This window comes from Poeciliopsis prolifica, unplaced genomic scaffold, assembly GCF_027474105.1.
Source record: "Poeciliopsis prolifica strain line A6 unplaced genomic scaffold, Auburn_PproV2 SCAFFOLD025, whole genome shotgun sequence".
Classification (NCBI taxonomy): Eukaryota; Metazoa; Chordata; class Actinopteri; order Cyprinodontiformes; family Poeciliidae; genus Poeciliopsis; species Poeciliopsis prolifica.
The window spans coordinates 5,284,100-5,303,299 of NW_026562400.1; the positions used below are offsets into that span (position 1 = coordinate 5,284,100).

Sequence of the window (19,200 nt, forward strand, 5' to 3'; positions counted from 1 at the left end):
CTACTATTCATTTGACCCATAAATAATTACATTCTGTATATAATTCTGTAATTTATGCATATTCCCATTTATTAACTTACATTTCTATAAATGTGCATTCATTTTTACTACTTATCTACACCATAATCAGTGTTTTTCCTTACATGCCAAAAGCTTATAGCCCCACTCTATTGTCAACTAAGTCACCAGCTACTGGGCAGTTTGTGCGTATTTTAAATTCTTTTCAATGGATGTTAAATTATGTTACCATGTTGTTAAGGAAGAGGGGCGAGCTTGTTAATGTAATGTATAGCTGAAAATGAACATTTATTTTTTTAAAGTTGTGTATAATGTACTTATTTTCTAAAAGCATAAATAAAATGCAATGTAAAGTGAAAAGTAAAAGCAGACCACACATTTTTAAACAATTTTATATACAAAGACATTAAAATACAAGCTTTTCTTTAAATAAAATATACATTTTAAACTTTTAGGCGTCTACAGATCTACAATAATCGGTGATAATTGGATCACAAAACATACTGAAATTACAATCATAATTTCTTTAATGTAAATACACTACTTTGCTGTACATAAATGTGGTATAATAAATTTCTACAGTTTGTTTCAAATACTGTACTTTTTTTTAGTGTTCCACTTCAGCAAAATAGACGTTTTGTGCCCAAGAGGAATGTTAGGTTAGGAAATGCTGAAAGAACTCCTGTGTTTTCCTCTTTTCTGCAAAGTCCTGCTTCTTAGGTGACCTCAGGAGCAAGGAGGCAAAAATAGTGGCTGTGAACAAAGAGAATTCATTGTTTATAGCGCACAGAAGAATTATTCCTGTTAAACATTGAAAAAAGAACAAAAGTAATAGTATTAATTTTCTTACCCAAAATGGCAACTTCTAATCGATTGTTTGCAGAATTCTTTAAGAGCTCACGGAGAAAGGCTGCTATATAATTGAACACATTTTTATGGAACTGAGGTAGCGTGGAAATAACCTGAACAACAAGGAAAAGAAAGTTAGTGTCAACCGAACATTTAGTTTTTTATTCTCCAACATCAGAAAAAAAGATTGCTGTGATGTTTTTTCTTACTTTCTCACACTCGTCTGCACTGGAGCTGCATTCAAGGCACTGCTGGTAAAACGAAAAGGGAATCACAGGTTCTGGGAGTGCATCCAAGAAGAGAAGAAGGGCTTCTGCCACTGAATGGTTACTACCCGCTGCAAGTTGACACAGTCAAGGAAACATTTCTTGTGTGAAATATACAGAAGACTAACTATTTTTGTATCACAGCAACTCTACTCTGTGGAGTAGGGTAACTGCAATTTAAAAATAAAAAAAAGGCAATGTAGTGACAGAGCGCTTCATGCACTTTCAGTAATTTCAGAGTTTTATTTCACTCTGAAATAAATGTAATTTAAATTCGGCACAGATATGGAGTATTTACATTTGTAAATCTTTAGTAACAACAACAAAAATGTTCAAAGACCATAAAGTTTTTCAAATATTTCAGTATTTCACTTTTTTAAGCCAATCTTTTTTGAAAGGATACGAAGAGAATCCGGCATCCCTGAATCAAGGCAATCTCTTATTTCAGCAAATTCAGTCCGAAGTCCAGGTTGCTGAAATAAGTCTTCCTGTAAATGGAAAGACTACATTTGGTTTTTCTTAGGACCACATACATAAATGATTTATTGTGTCTGACCTAAATAAAAAAAAAGGTTTCTGAATGAAGGCATAAAAATGAAATATAGATGCAACTCCTTACATAAATCTACTATGACTTCCTACAAGCTGCAGGGCATAATTACTTAATCATATTAGCCTCTATGTAGCCTCAGGAGAAATCTAAAACTTAAATTTTAATTTTAATTTAAGGAAGATTATGTAATTTTAGAATTATATATTTTAAGATATACACTGTTATCTAATAAAATAATTTCAAACTAAACCCAATAATAAGTAAGAATAATAAAGCCCAAAACAAGTAAAATCCACTCCGGTATGGGTCAATGGGAAATCATCTCTTTACAACAGCCTTATTTTTTACTCAATCAATGAATGTATTTTTTTACAAGTTTAATGGAAAAAAAACAATAATCTTTTTTTTATGTTAGGAAATTTTAAATGTGCAAAAACCTTCTATATTTTGCATCTCTGGAGCAATGCTGAAAGCATGCACTTTATTCCCTGAATCCTAACCTTTGCAGATTTCTGCAGCTTGGATATACAAATGGCAAATCTAACAGCAAACTTTGTAAATCCAAATCTTTTCTCACCTGGTCAACAGCATTGCGAAATAAGTGATCCACCATCATCCAGAGTTCTTTAGGAATGTCAAGAGGCTTTTCATCGGTTGCTGTATCATCGTTTGGAGACTTTTCCGCCTGATGTTCAGAAGAAAAAAGACACGTTTTCTTGAAACTTTTAAAAAAAGAAATGGCAAGAAATGAAAGAAGATATTTCAAAAGTTGCTGACCAGCTCAAGAAGGATTTCTTTCGGCATGTCTTGAATAGGTTCTTTCATGTGACACAGTGAATAGATCGAAGTACCGTAGCAGCTTGGCAAATAGTTCCCTGTTACGGAGATGAAGTAGTCCTTGCCTCGCTCCAAATGAAGCACCAGAATATCTTCGATTTCCTGCTTGCCGCAGTTTAGATCTGGTGCCGTTGAGCGGTTTACAAAAACCTCCAGGTCAATGTCCATAGAAGCACCTAGAAAATAAGAGATGTACATACAACATTAGGAGATGTGTGACAGCAGCCATGATCCAATGTTTGAGGCTCCAAGTTAAGTTTTACTGTTCAGGTTTCTTACCTTGTGCAATGAAGCCTTTAGATGGGTTGGCTGTTAGCCAGGGCTTGGAGTACGTGGATTCGTTTGGCTTCTGGATGAATTCAAACTGACATGGGACCTGCCCATCATTGAAAAGGTTCAGGGTCTCAGCGTGGTGTTGCATGAACTTCACATCCTTGAAGTGGAACTGAAGGAAAACAAATTCAGAGTCAAAATATGACATCATTCTATGTCGTTTACACAAAGTGTGTCAAAACAGCCTACTTAAATTGTATGCAAATAAACCGATTTCTATTGGACTACAAATTACAGGATAGAAAATTTTACCTCCCGCTTGGACAAGCTTAAAGATGGAATACATTCATTCTCCAGTTTGTCGATATTGCGCACAATCTCTTCAAAGGTCTTCTTATAAGCTTCGGGATTCACTCTCTTGATCTGATGAAGGAAAGGGAGTCAGAGCAGAGGTTACAAAATTAAATGTATGGGATAGTAGCATTAAAGAGTAGCCTTCGTAATTAAAAAAATATCAAAGAGAATAATAAGCAATCTAAGCAGGTCAGTACTTTTGAAACTTTTATTACATGACTCTCCTTAAAATGTAATTGCAACAACTGCATTTGTACATCATAGTATTTATGAACTGCTGCCTCTTAACCTTAACTCTCTTTGGTACTTTTCAGCTGAGTGATGTCTTTTTTAATATATCCTCTTCAGAAAGAAACTAAATTCAAACATAAGAGTTTGAAGGACAAGGCAAAATCTTAAAGTCATTTTACATGCTTGTCAAATATTGAGGTTAATGTATCTTGTCCAAACCAAAGACAATGAATTAAACATGAAATTTATTAGAAGACTGAAGCATTTACCCCGATGACGAGCAAAGAGCTGACAGGTTTGTGGTCACTGGTCCTTACATCCATATGGCTCTTGTAATGCTCTAGCTGAATGTTCTTCCCTTTCCACAAGATACGGTCGCACCATGCAGGGATGCGGCATTTTTCACTTAAATCAAAGGAATAAAATTGACAATATTTGCAAATTGGTCTATCTTATTACTTGTGGTAAAACACATAAATTAGGGATTTTATTTTACGATTTATTATTGTAAAATAAGCACTGAAATGATACTGTGTTAGTGATATTTAGTGATACCTAGTGGTCAAGGCATATTTATAGATACTGTTTATAAACAGTGTATTCTGGCAGATCAAATTAATATAACAAGGACATCAGAGCAAATTGGACTTTGCCAGTTTTCTGATGAAATAATAATGCTGAATAAGCAATGGATCAACAAGTGGATCTCTTTGTGAACACTCAAAACCACATGGAGATCCTGCATAAAGTAGGATGATGTAAGAAGCCTCTAAAGACTAAAAAGTTCAAAGAATCGAATGAAATGGAGGTGAGACATGTTTCCAGGATAAATTGAATAGTTTATGTTCTACTGATCTCTCTCTAAGTCTTTAATCTTTTATTATACAAACACTAAACTATTGAAAATATAGATTCATAAAGATAAAAAAGTGAGTCAGAAATACCTGGTATCCCATTTGTCGGAGCCGGTGTCATATTTGTAGGTGGGCTGGAAATCAATTTCTCCTTCCTCAAAGCCGACAAACACAGCCTTCCCATCGATCTGCCTCTTGAGCTGAGGGTCACATGAAGCAAATGAATATCTCCACTCATAAATTACGCGTATGTAGTTTGCATAAACACAAATGATAAGTCAGGTACATTAAGGTAATAGATTGTCAGTAATTACCTGATCATAAGAGTGAAGAGTCTCAAAATCATTCTTGCTGATTAGATCTTTTACACTGTCGACGTCCAGCTCACTGATTCTGTAGTTGAGGTCCCCAATCCACAAAACAACACTGATCCAAGAAGCACAGATGTATTTATAACAAAGACATGACCGCACATCAAACTATCATTCCATATTCATAATGATAAACCTGTTTGATGCACCAACATTCTAATTATAGTGTAACAATGTAAAAACATTAAGGAAGTACACACTTGTGCTTCAAGATGGTGAGTGGAGGTTGTGTAGGATCGAGCTGTCGAAACTGGAGACGACTGCAAATGTCTTTGAAGTCCTGATTACGTCTTTCGTACTCTTCAACATGCGCAGCGAGGTGAGAGTTGACTACGCAGATGTCAGAGTTGTGGAAGCGAAAACGGATCGCAACAGCCCCTTTGTTTCCCTGTGAAAGATAACAGATTAATACAAGGAAATAATATTTGGGACTCTAAAATAAAATGAAAAAATCTTTGTGATAAGAAAGATCTGAAATTCCTGCTTCATTTAACATGTTAACTACATTATTTGTAGTGATTAGAAGAAGAGTATTTGGCTACTAAGGGGTAGCTACTTTGTTTAATGACATCACATAAAATCGCTTTCAACAGAAAATTTAGTTCCTTAACATCTAACAAACATTTTACATCTAAAAACAACAAAATTTACTGCAACAGCATATTTGTGTTATCATTATGTTTTAAAGTCTCTTACCACCTCATGTCCAATACATAGAATGAAGTATATATATTTAACATCTGATAATGAAAAGATCATTCTGATACCTATATGTAACTATCAGTATTGTCAAAATAAAAACAACTTAAAAAAACTGCAGCAGTACAGCCATCAGTGTGTACAGTTAGGGCCAGAAATATTTGGACAGTGACACAGGTTTTGTTATTTTAGCTGTTGACAAAAATATGTTCAGAAATACAATTTATATATAATATGGGCTGAAAGTGCACACTCCCGCTGCAATATGAGAGTTTCCACATCCAAATCGGAGAAAGGGTTTAGGAATCATAGCTCTGTAATGCAGAGCCTCCTCTTTTTCAAGGGACCAAAAGTAATTGGACAATGGACTCTAAAGGCTGCAAGTAACTCAGAAGGCCTTTCCCTCGTTAACCTGTAATCAAGTAAGTAGTTAAAGGTCTGGGGTTGTTTCCAGGTGTGTGGTTTTGCATTTTGGAAGCTGTTGCTGTGACAAGACAACATGCGGTCAAAGGAGCTCTCAATTGAGGTGAAGCAGAACATCCTGAGGCTGAAAAAAAAAGAAAAAAATCCATCAGAGAGATGGCAGACATGCTTGGAGTAGCAAAATCAACAGTCGGGTACATTCTGAGGAAAAGGAATTGACTGGTGAGCTTGGGAACTCAAAAAGGCCTGGGCGTCCACGGAAGACAACGGTGGTGGATGATCGCCGCATACTTTCTTTGGTGAAGAAGAACCCGTTCACAACATCAACTGAGGTCCAGAACACTCTCAGAAAGTAGGTGTATCTGTCTCTAAGTCAACAGTAAAGAGAAGACTCCATGAAAGCAAATACAAAAGGTTCACATGTAGATGCAAACCATTCATCAATTCCAAAAATAGACAGGCCAGAGTTAAATTTGCCCAAAATCACCTCAAGAAGCCAGCCCAGTTCTGGAAAAGTATTATGGACAGATGAGACAAAGATCAACCTGTACCAGAATGATGGGAAGAAAAAAGTTTGGAGAAGAAAGGAACGGCACATGATCCAAGGCACACCACATCCTCTGTAAAACATGGTGGAGGCAACGTGATGGCATGGGCATGCATGGCTTTCAATGGCACTGGGTCACTTGTGTTTATTGATGACATAACAGCAGACAAGAGTAGCCGGATGAATTCTGAAGTGTACCGGGATATACTGTCAGCCCAGATTCAGCCAAATGCTGCAAAGTTGATCGGATGGCGCTTCACAGTACAGATGGATAATGACCCCAAGCATACAGCCAAAGCTACCCAGGAGTTCATGAGAGCAAAAAGGTGGAATATTCTGCAATGGCCAAGTCAATCACCAGATCTTAACCCAATTGAGCATGCATTTCACTTGCTCAAATCCAGACTTCAGACGGAAAGACCCACTAACAAGCAAGACCTGAAGGCTGCAGCTGTAAAGGCCTGGGAAAGCATTAAGAAGGAGGAAACCCAGCGTTTGGTGATGTCCATGGGTTCCAGACTTAAGGCAGTGATTGCCTCCAAAGGATTCGCAACAAAATATTGAGAAAAAACTTTTTGTTTGGGTTATGTTTATATGTCCAATTACTTTTGAGCTCCTAAAATGTGGAGTGTTTGTAAACAAATGTGTACAATTCCTACATTTTCTATCAGATATTTTTGTTCAACCCTTTAAATTAAACGTTACAATCTGCACTTGAATTTTGTTGTAGCGGTTTCATTTCAAATCCAATGCGGTGGCATGCAGAGCCCAACTCACGAAAATTGTGTTACTGTCCAAATATTTCTGGCCCTAACTGTATGTAGTTTGCAGCTTACATAACTGAATGTTTAAGCAAAAGTTCTGGATCAGTACCAATAAAGATAGATATCTAAATTTAGATACACCAACTGGATTGAAACCCTTGAATATTCTTGTCCTTTGTGAACAAGGGGCAAAAATTAAAAACAATAGTCTACAGCTAGTGCACTCCAAATGAGTGAGAGAAGACTAATTTAATAGACTAGTTTTTTTTTTTACCTGCAGTATAACAAGTGCTATTTTAAAGTCCTCTTTTTCTGAGGAGCATTAGAGCATTGCAGAAGCTATCCTTACCATCCTTCCCATTATGCCTGTGCCCACAGTCTCTGCCTCCACATCAGAGATGAATTCTGCATGCTCCTTCTTCACGTAGAAGATCAGCATGATGCCCACCAAACGGATCAACTTCACCTGAAGCAACAAATTATGTTAACACATGGAATTAAATATGAATACTTATTTAACTGTTTATGACTAAAACAAAACACAAAAGCATTAAGCTTTAAGCCATTTTGTTCCATCAGCATCTTATTTGAAGAAAACTTTAAGCAGACGTGTTTATTGGAGCCCAGAAGTGCACAAAGAGAAGCACAGAAACTCCCATTGAGTCCAGCGTAAATCAAAAATATGTTTATTTTGTAGCTGAATTTAACTGTCAGGAGCAGATCAGAAAAGTGAGCAGGGAGAAATTACACCTCAATATAATGTATCTTCAGCTCTGACGAACAAACTAGTGGTGCAAACAAATGAGGAAGTTAACAAGACAGAGTCAGCACTCTGAGAAAGGGGAAATGAGGAAATGATAACTAAAATGAACTAAAACTTATATGTGGCTGACTTGGCAAATAAATCCAAAAAAGGACAGATGCTGAGAAACTGGCTCCAACATGTAAACAGAGCTAAAACCTTCTGAATTCAAATAAAAACCAGCTCAGGAAATAAAAACCTACTTACCAAGGCATAATTAGCTTCTTCATGCAAAGCGTCACACACGGCCTTCATCCATTCCAGCTCCTTGGGGGTGTCACTAAAGAAGAAAGCCTCTTTGCTGAGATCTAGCTCCTGAAAACTGCAAAAAAAAAAAAGAGCAAAGCAAAAGTTTCAAAGTGACTCATGTTCAGCAAACTTTTTCACTTCTTCACAGCAAAGCAGTAAATAGAAACGTAGGTAGGATCAGTGAGCATGCATGGCTAAAATCTGTGGGTGGGAATGTGGTTTACTTAAACAGGTTCAATAGTTGCAAGCATCTGTCAGAGGATAGAGCAGGAAACGTCGGTCTTTGTAACAGGATTAAGCAGAGCTCTTTTCCAGCAGGATGAATATGACTTACCCGAGGCAGTAAATGTCAGGAGGATCGGGAGTGCAGCTCAGCCATGGACGGAGGCTCTCCTTTGGTGTCTGACCATTCACATTGTATGTGCCAAGAAAGAATCTGTAAAAGAAAAAATAGTAATCTAATAAATCTGACTGAGACTTTTTGTGTCTACAGGAAAATCTAGTGGCTTTTCTGAGCCTGATTTCCAGATGAGTAAGCTAAAATTGTGATACAAAATTTATTACATATTACCCAGTGCATATTCTCTTTGAATCCAATGCAGGGGTTCATCATGAAAATTCTTTCTAACGAACTACAGGATTCATAAGAGAAACTGTCATAGCATTTTGTTTTTAAAAAGTTGCCATTTCTAAATTTTCAAAATGTTCCTACATCACATTTCTGTGGCTTAATTAAAGCCCGTTTATTGAGATCCGAGAGAAATAAAAGTGCCTGCATAAGTTCTCTACAACTTATGGATCAGAAAACTGCAGTAGTTTGAAAATATTCTCAGACTGAGAAAAATAAAACAGAACCAAGAAGGACACCTTAACTGTGACACACAGCACCAGAGCCTTTCCATTTAGATCTCCACTGAGATTTGCTCTTCAGGTCCAGATTTAAGATAGGTTTCTTCCATTCAACAGCCCAGATTGACCTTCAGAGGTCATTTCTGCATGCAGTTGCACAGGATGGAAACAGAAAGCCTGTTCTGTGCCAATTAAAAATGTTCCATCCTGATGGCCTGGGACTTTGTTTCACAGAAAGATAAACTCATGTTTATACAAAATATACTATTCTGCCAGGCTTGAATGTTAAGTACATTTACAGCCAGTGATATTTCTAAGTATCCAGACTAATACTGAAAGCCAAAGAAGCACAAAAATCAACAATACAACACATATCATTGACAAGAAAGTAATCATAAGTATAAACATTTCAGGATAAAAATACACAGATAAACTTGAAAAACTGGTATTTTATTTTTAGTTTATGACTTACAGCAAATGAAAACTGAAAATGATGTTTTGTTTTCAGAAATAAACTCTTAATAGAAAAGCAGCATAAAGCTGAAAGTGCTTTAAGATTTTCTGGAAAATATCTGCACTGCTGATAAAACACAGTGAACCAACTTCTAGTAATGAGTCATCTTATAATTAAGAAAATTAATTTAGTTTTTGAGGATGTTCAAATTTATATAGATACCTTGTACGGCTAGAAATTCTCACTTGATCCTTGAATGATAAAACATCCCTAAAATGTCAAAATATCCTAAAGCAGCCCACAATGCTCCTAGCAGATCACTTGTGCGTAAAATAATAGTTAGGCAGTTCTACCACTAGGTGGCAGTGTGGTAATTGTACAAATCAATGTGCCCAGAGTAAAAAAAAAATAATAAAATTTTTCAGTTACTAAAACGCATGGAAAAACTAACTCAATTAAATGCAATTCATAATGAGTTGGTGCTGCATACCGAGCCACAGAATAGTAAAATAGTCGGCTAGTGCTTTTAATAAAGCCTTGCTCATTTTAGGTAAATAGAAATGCAAACCCACAAAGCCTGTCATTTTTTTTATAGCTTCTATATATTGAAATTCCACACACCACACTGTTAGAAACAAAGTGTAAATGTAGATGCAAAAGACTTAGAATATGAAAACTGCAATTAGCTACATATTTAGCTTTCTTAATATTAAAATACAAAATCCTTTCACCTGGAAAAGCCAACCAACGCAGTATGTGACTGAAACAAGGATCATACCTGAAATTCTCCAGATAGGTGTATGAATCCTCACTTTTCAGCAGCTCACATCTGATGAGATTGTCGCGCAGGCCAAACTGAGGCATGGCCAGAATCTGAGCTTTGTTGGAGGCGGTGTGGCTGGAGGAGCGCACCAGATCATCCCGCTCCTCTCGACTAGAAATGCTCTGGCTGCACCACACAAGTTAAAAACAGACCGTCAAGGGCAATAGGGTAGATGTGTTTTCATAAACAGATGAATGGCTAGTCTGACCAGAAAATGTACAGTTGCATTTAAAACATTTGTTTAGTGCCAAGCAAAGCCCCTGGTCAGGCTTCAACAGGAACAACACGATGGGTTAGGATTAACAAAGACATTCTATTTTACATAAACAAAAAAACAGATAATTTATAAGTACTAAATGTAGTAATTAATGCTGATGAGAGAAAAATAAACATTACATCAGAATTGTGTAATTTTCCAGGAATTTATTGCAACCAAATACTACCTTCATGCAAGGTAGTTTTTCCAGGTTTAACAACAAAGTCAGCAGTACTGTTGAACAGCTTGTTAGATCACATTAACTGATACACTAACAAGCAGTAAAATTATAAAAACCTAAGAGCTAAACTATAAATTTGCATTCATATTTGCATTAAAAAAAAGCTGAAAGCAAACTTGGACATCTGATAAAAAAAAAAAAAAGAGTGCTTTTGTTATGACTGGTCCTTTGATCCGTTTTGTGCAGCACTGGCACACCTGTGCAGCTGTACAGAAAAGGTTGCTCTAATTTAAAACATACAACAAAGCTTTTTTGGTTTCTCTCATATTTTGTTTTGTCAAACAAACAGAAACAGAACATGTAGGTTTGAAGTTGATTTATTTCAGTAATACAATCCAAAAAGGGGATTGAATGGTTATATTGCACTGTTAATTCAGTTGATTATGACTTATTGCGAATCAAAACCAAATTTGTTCTGCACAAAGTTTTAATACTACAGAAAATCAACAACAAGGGCAAGATTTGAGTGAAAGACTGTTTGTACACAGATGCTGGCTTACTGAAAACTAAGCTCATATATGTATGCATTCTGTGTACATACCAATGTATGCAATCAGGACACGTTTCACTTTGCATTATTCCAATTTCTTTTGAAAAAATATCTAATAAGAGTTACATTCACTGCAGAAGGATTTTTTTTGTTCGTTTCAAACTTCAACCATCACTTTCCAAGAAACTCACAATAATAAAAATAATAATTAAAACCCAACTTACTTATCTTGGCTGGAATTCCCTTTGGACTTTTGTGAGACACTGTTAGAACTTTTCACCTTTTCTAACGATCCCTTTTTGTCCGACACTTTCTCTGTAAGTAAAGAAGACAAAACAGAAAAATATTAAATGTAATGCAGGATTACAGTATGTTGTAGAACAATGCTTTAAACAAGTGCCACATTAAAAACTACATTTACAACGTATTCATACTATTCACATGCTGCTTCTTAGTACTGGGAAGAGTGCGTTTCAACTGCATGATTTTTTTTCACCCTCTATCTACTTACCTTAGCTTATTAATTAAAACTAAGCTTAGGATGATTGGATCTATAGTCACGAAACAAATAAACTTAATCTCTATATTGTAAAGACGGGGCCTGAGGGCTTCGGTTGCCTGTGGCCATCTTTTGCAGTCAGTTACAGTTACTGCATTCTAAGTAGCTGGATTTAATGGCTGAGTGTGAAGTATGAGACAGCATGGGCCTTGTCTCCTGCTGCTTGGCAGCCAGCTCCCCTGAGAGAGAAAGCCAAGCACTTTAAGGAGGAAATTAAAGTTTAAGATATAACCAGAATATATTAGGAATGCATTTGACTGACAACCTAGCATAATAATCTGAAGGACAACATTAAATATGATTTTGAGGTGGACAACGAAATCATATCAAGTCGTGTCAAATAGGAATGATCTATAGTGACAATGTAATGGCATGACATACCTGAGCAGCTATAATACTCTAATGCAAATAGTTGAATGAATATAGTTTGTCTCATTAAATATATCTGATATGTATAACCTCCTGCTCTACTCCCATCTTAAGCCTACAGTTTTTAGGAAGTTATTAAATTATAGTCATATGTTTGAGGCATCCAATTTTTTTATTAGCTACAACTGCACATGTGTGATGTGCAATGTGTGATTACAAAATAAATGTACAAATCAGAAATGTTACTACTAAAGCTGGGATTGCATTTTTACACCTTTGTTAAGAAAATGTGCTTATTGCATTAGTTTTATTGGGGAAATGTGTGGTGAAATAGGACCAAGACTTCTCAAGAAGCTCACCACAAGGTCAAGTGACTTCTAAAACTTTCAAAAAGAAACCACAAGAACCATAAAAATCTGGAACAATGCAAGGAGGCACAAAAAGAGCATTTCTAATGAATTCCAGAAGAGATCCTTCAACGCTTATTTATAAATCTTTATTAACAGCTAGCAATGCTAGTTGGGTCACCAACATACTAAATGATATTAGATTCAAAACTAACATTTTCTATAATACTTTTACTAAAGTAAAGTCTTTTTACCATCATACGTGAATGAGTGATTCAGGTTTTCTAGGCTGTACAGAGCTGACAAACTGCTGCCTCACCTATTGCTACTCACTGCCGGTCAGCAGGCTAAAACTACAGTTTTCCTTCCTGCCCAAAAAATACAAATGCAACTGTGCAAATACAGTCCTGGTCATAAAGATATGGAACTCACTGTATTAAAAATGGAGTTAATATTCCTAATACTCAACAATTACCAATATATTTGAATATGGACTGCAGGACCAACCTGAAAAGACACCAGACTGCTTAATTAGCTAGTAAGTTTGTTATGTTGTATATTAGAAAAGGAAAGGCAAACACAGGATAAAATATGGCACAAAGGTTCAGCCCTTAAAACTAATATTAAATGTACCAAAATCAATAAATTAACTGGTCTTGATAAATCACGGTATCTGCAAAGAATATTTAGCATTATAATCCACCATCTTATAAATACAAACAATTAAATAAATCATTCTGTGTTTTTGCTAAAATACATTTTGTTTCACAAAAAGTGTTTTAAGTGGTAGATTTTAGGAGTATGGTAGTTAAATGTAATACTTTTTATCATTTGTCTCTTTAATGAATAATGTTGAGTATAATAAGATGCTATCAGCTTGTTATTTGGGTTGAGACATCTGCTCAGGAAGACAGTCAGCAGTGGCTGGCTTATCAGATATGTTGTTCCAACAGTTTGTCTTTCGCAACAGCAAAACATCTTATCTGCAAGCGAGAAATACATGTAGCTTTCTCAATTCAGTTAGCCTACGAGCAAAGCATAGCAAAAAAAGATTGAGGGGCAACGATACATTTCACCGAACACATGAACAGTGCAATATCTCCTGCATTTTTAAGGAATAAAAGAACTTTTGAGTAGTAACTTTTTAAAATCTGGCTATTAATGACATTTAGATTACAAATAATTGATACTTAAAAGAAAAATAGCCTTATGAAACTGCAAATATATTGCAACGGCAACTGTGATAAAATAATTTGTGTAGCTATATTGACATGCAGTATATTAGTCATTAGCTGGACAAAAGCAATGGGAAAGCAATTAAAAACAGCTCAACTGCTTGTGAATTATTTTGCACCTGTTATTAAAACAAACTGCAAAATGCATCCAAGCAGCAGTTAGTTATGAAAAATAATTAAATCCAACATATTTTTGAATTAGGTTTGTAACAATAACATTATGCATATTAGTAGCTCTTAAGTTATAAGGATTTTTAGAAGCTTTAGCGTTTCTAAGAATATATAGTTTCTTGTCTCCAGATTTGGAGATAAGAAACTGAACAGCCTTTATCAGCGGGTCAATCTTTACTCAGCATAAATGTCAGCTCGTTTTATCAGCCTTCATTCTCTTCCGTATTAAAACATTAACGCCTTTTTGTCACTACAACTGCACAAGGTTCAAAATTATATAACTTCCCCATCATCCCTTGCTGTATCAACAAAGAGAATTCACCTGAACGTGGGTTAAACAAGGTTTTTTACGCGATATATTCTCAGCTTCAGGTATGACTGACATGTTTTAATACGACTTAAAGTCAGGCGACGGGTTGGAAGATTAAATATTATTTTTAAAGGATAATTTCTAAAGAGAAAGGCACTCTGATCTCAACAAAGTTTTGGCTTTAACTAAAAGGCAGAGAGAGAAAATAAAAAGAGCCAAAAGAAGAGTAGACAGGAAATGTAACAGGCTGACAGCAATTCAAATGTGGAAAAGGACACGAATATTCCACCACTAAAACGCGTTGAGCAACATCAGCCACAACAGGTGCTCCACCATTGACATGTAAATACTGCTGCTAGCGTTAGCCGCGACGTTTTAATATCCACGTTTTCAACTCAACAAAAGTGGACACGTTGTTACCATTAGCGTTACTAAAGAGACAAAAATAAGCGATACATTTCCGCATAATGACTCTCGCAAAACGCTGTAACTAATTAGCAACACTAATCCTGTTCGAATTACTGTTTGTTAGCATTAGCTCGAGAAAGTTAGCCAATCTCAGCTCCCTGACAACTCCTCCTGCGTTTTCTCTCGCCTCCTCAGAATCAACAATCAATGCATTGGGAATGATTTCCATACCAGAGTCTCTCGTCATCCCAGACATGTCTTTGAGCCGCTCCCACGCATTCTGTGCAGAGGATCAATGTACATTGTGTTTCAGACCTGCCCATGCTAACGTTGTAGTAGGAGGAGGGGTTTTTGCATTTCCTTACTGCAGTAAAAAGACAAAACACGCAGAACAAGCTGCAAAAATGCAACTGGGAAATACATCATGCCCTAAGTGGTAGGTTGGGAATTCAAGGGTCGAAAAACATTTTTTGTTTGTGTGTTTATTTGTTTTCTGACCAAGCAGCAAACATGGTCAGAAATGTTTCACGCAGCTTGCAGAGATCTGGGTGTTCGTGTTTGAGCATTTGATTTTGTTTTGCATGCGTGTCTACAGGAGGACACAAAACACAGATGTAACATAGGCTATATTCTGCAAGAAATTAAACACTGTACACAAATAGAAAGCAAATCACAAGATTTTGTGCTTCTTTTAAGAATAACAAGTGCATTTTGTCTTAGGGTAATAATACTGCCCTAAGATACTGAGACAATTTAAGATTGCTGTTTTTCCAATACTCTCTTCTGCATTTGATATAATGAAATGCAAATTGTTGCTATTCATGGATGGTTGTGTTCTCTAACCTTGTAAATACCAGTGGCCCAATGTATAGTTTCAGTCCTATATTGGTGTGTGCAATATTCATACTGTAAAGGACAATAATCAGACACCTATGAACTTGCATTATTCAAGCTATCGTGATATTTTGCCAGTGAGATGGGATCTCAAAAGCCCAGGTTTTTGAGATTCAACTAATGACTCTACTGACGTACTAATGACATCTAAACCTCTAAATTTGCGGTGTGAGCTGAAGAAGTCAAGAGAGCTACATAACTTAGGATTTCCCTAACCTCACTAAGTAAATGTTCTCAAATCAAATGAGATTCCTATTTTTCCCAGTGAGCAATTATGCTACAGCATTAAAAGTGAATTTCTTTTCGAACATTTTGCATATATTTACCTGGTGTGCTACAAAATGTGTCTGCCTCTACAAATGTCCCATTATTTATGGTGTTCTTTCACCAGTGATGAGGTACTGAAATATACCCTATGAATGGTGACAGAGTTTCAATCAGAGGAAGTGATGTTTTTGAAATATCTGTGATGCAATCCTCCAAACCATAAACTTGTCAACCAAAGACACAGAAACAAGCCTCTGCTTCATCCCTATCTACTCTGACACTGTCAGTAGTTCAACAGGCTTCACAGAGCCCAGCTTTTTATAAATAAAACATAAATGACAAACCGATTTTCTGGTGCTGGTTATTTTTAGTGGATAACACCTCCAGCGGTACAATGCCTTGCTTCATAGCTTCCTGTCTTTTGAAAGTTTTCTTGTACTTCTTGATCCACTCGAACTTGGGTACTTGTGTGGGCAACCTGCACACATCTAATGGATGAACAAGACAGTGACAGCAAGAATAATAGATTAAGAGAAAACAATGTGATATCTTTCACAGCAAAGCATTAACAAAAACAAAGAGACATTCGTGATATAGTGTCCGTTATGTGTTGTTCGTGTGATGCTTCCACTGTGAAAGTAGTGAGCTTGTGGTGACTGTGACCATCCCTAGCAACAGAGACTTCCTTTTAACTAAAGGCTTGTCTAATTTCTATGTCATTGTTCAGACATGATGACGTATGTTTTTGCAATACATCTGTGCAACTTTTCTAATAAACATATGATAGAATTTTATTATATTTTGCTCCTTAAAATGTTCAAAAGTTTTGAAAGAGTTTGTCAAATGCTGGTTGTTGTGTAAACAGATCACAAACAGTTCACCCTACCACTCCATGCCTTGTTGACTTCACAGAGAAAGAGGCGAGAGTGGGACCCAAACGGAAGCCTGAGCTCTAATTCTTCATTCTTGTAGCTCATTCTCACTCTGGTGTCTGCACCTACAGTAAGATCAAAAGTGTGGCAGGGGAAAAACATTGCAAGATTCATTTTCAAGACGGAAGATCAGTCATGTATGATGTCTGAGACTTCAAATAAAGAAAGGCAACTTACCCACAACCACAAGCTGTTCTGGAGAAGAAACTATAGAGAAAGCAGCATGAGAAATATGTCAGTGTGTTTCATACTGTACTTTATTTGCTTTTCAGTTTAGAGGCAATACAAATTTTATTAAAAAGTGCCAGCAAATACAGTTCCTGCAAAAGTATTCATACCTATTGGACCCACCGATTGCAAGACAAACTACTTCCACCAATCGCTCATGGTTTTCAAAGTTTTTGCAACAAAGCAAATCTGAAAAGTGTGATGTGTATTATATTCAGCCCCTTTTACTCTCATATTTCCAATAAAATCCAGTGCAACCAAATCCTTTCAGCAGTCTCCTAATTTGTAAATAGTCTATCTGCGTGTAATGTAATAAATGAGGTTAGTTTGAGGAACATAGTGATCAAACTATGCAAACTATCAAACTATGCAAACTATGCATCAGACACAGAGCTAATACACCAAGAGATAAAGCTGTGAATAAATGTAAAGCAAGGTTGTGTTATAAAACAATACCACAAGTGAAGTTCTACAACTTCACTTAGTGCTGTTAAAGCCACTGTTTGGCAAAAAGAGCAATAATCAAGAGCAGCGGCTGATTTGCTTATGCTGGAGCTAATATTGGACAGTCTGTTGATGGTCACGGAAAATCTATTAGTTGTGCACTCCCCAAATGTAACCTTTATGAAAAGGTGGCAATAATAAATCAACTCTTGAAAGAAAATAAATCCAGCTTAATGTTTTCCACAGGTAATGTATGGGACACACCCAACAAGTGGAAGGACATGTGCTGGTCAAATGACACCAAGACTGAAACATTTTTGCATTATATGCAAACTCTTGTGGAGCGAAGTTAACATCACACGTCACTTTGAATTTATCAGCTCAACAGTGACACATGGTGGTGGCAACATCATGATGTGAGGATGCTTTGATTGGCAGAGTAAAAGTTAAAAGGAAGACTGACAGAGCTAAATGGAATACTTTTGTAAGATACTGAATATTTAATATCAGAAGAAAAAATTACCTTCAACAACAGCAAAGTCGAGCGTGATGGGTATAATGTCTTCAAGTGACACATCATCAGCTGTAATGGCCATTCTCCGATGGGTATAAATAAAAATTCTGCAAATAATTTTACATAATTACAACAAATATTAGAAAAATAACAATGATAGAGTCAGTTTTAATTAAGTTTGTGATTCAGAAGGAAACAAAGATTTAAAAACCAAAAGGCGGGATGAGGTTTTTGTTGCACAAATATAACGAATAATTATTAAGATTAAACGCCTTGTAAAGTTTCCTTAATTTGTTTGAACTTACGCATGTTCTTTTGCACACTCTACCAGTCCGAGAAGTCTGCTTTCTGAGCAATCATCAAGCAAGATATCACATTGTGCAGCATGTTAGAGGTTTAGTTAAGGAAAGTGTAATTCAAATATATTTATTCAACTATTCAGCCAAAAACAGAAAAAAATATGTAATAAAACATTTGAAACATTTACACAGGCAATTCAAGAGGTGTATCCTCACTTTAAATCTATTTCTGTATGCAAATTACTTCATGTTTACATGCTATCAAACCTCCTTAGCCTCTCCCAATAAGAAGAAATCATGAGCTGTTGATACAATGTCGCCATCTAGTGGATGACATGCGCAACTGCAGTTCTAACGAAAAGGCTATTTTGGGGAACTAATTACAGACCAAACCCGTTTTTCCTGCTCAAACTGCGCGAACTGTCCAAGCTGACTCCGGTTCGAAATCACAAACCAAATGATTCAGTTAGTGATAAAAACCCGATCAACTCCCACAGCTTAATATTACAGGCCTCAGCCTGGGTTGTATCTCCAGAATCTGTTCGTCCAGTTTGTGAGTTTGAAGCAGTCGGTCCTTATTTTGAATATTTCGATCATTTAGAAACCATGCACGGCTCAAAGGATACTACAATGCAGTTTTCTTCTTTTCCCAAAGTTTCCTGAATTGCAACGGACTGATCCATGGTATAGAACTGAGATAACTTCGGCAGCACGTTTTTTTTTTTTCTTCTCCAATGTGAATCCGCGAAGGAGTTTCGAGTGACCCAGTTATTCCCCCTCCATGAGGGAATCACCGACCGAATGGGCAGCTGAAAGAGACACGGCCCAGCAGATGCGGTAGCAGCTCAGCGCGGTCCGACATCCCCTTTTTCACTCCTTTACGATCCAGATGTTTTCTCCGCTGCTGTTTCAGCCCGAACCCCAGCGCGCGCACGCTCTCACGCTGCCACGCACTCGTCAGGATCAGTCTTGACGTCACATATGTGGGCTGTCATCAGCACGATCAGAAAGGGTGGACGG

At 36.5% G+C, this 19,200-nt stretch overlaps 1 protein-coding gene across 2 annotated transcripts; it reads right to left on the reverse strand.

The window, feature by feature from the left end:
• Nucleotides 1–394: 394 nt before the first annotated feature.
• On the reverse strand, nucleotides 395–19,132 carry inpp5b (inositol polyphosphate-5-phosphatase B). Of its 2 annotated transcripts, XM_055047311.1 has the most exons (23): nucleotides 18,806–19,132; nucleotides 18,187–18,265; nucleotides 17,891–17,988; nucleotides 16,873–16,902; nucleotides 16,650–16,760; nucleotides 16,108–16,251; nucleotides 11,428–11,518; nucleotides 10,172–10,342; nucleotides 8,425–8,526; nucleotides 8,049–8,163; nucleotides 7,389–7,505; nucleotides 4,807–4,994; nucleotides 4,550–4,661; nucleotides 4,326–4,435; nucleotides 3,651–3,786; nucleotides 3,109–3,219; nucleotides 2,803–2,968; nucleotides 2,464–2,699; nucleotides 2,264–2,371; nucleotides 1,537–1,621; nucleotides 1,077–1,204; nucleotides 869–980; nucleotides 395–771 (listed from the first exon to the last, which is right to left on the reverse strand). In XM_055047311.1, the coding sequence occupies exons 1-23, from the start codon at nucleotides 18,861–18,863 to the stop codon at nucleotides 674–676; spliced, it is 2,706 nt and encodes a 901-aa protein (XP_054903286.1). In that variant the 5' UTR covers nucleotides 18,864–19,132; the 3' UTR covers nucleotides 395–673. The 2 variants fall into 2 exon arrangements, with proteins under 2 accessions (XP_054903286.1, XP_054903288.1); XM_055047313.1 differs by lacking the exons at nucleotides 16,108–16,251; nucleotides 16,650–16,760; nucleotides 16,873–16,902; ... (1 more) ...; nucleotides 18,187–18,265; nucleotides 18,806–19,132 and adding an exon at nucleotides 14,834–14,966.
• Nucleotides 19,133–19,200: the final 68 nt, after the last annotated feature.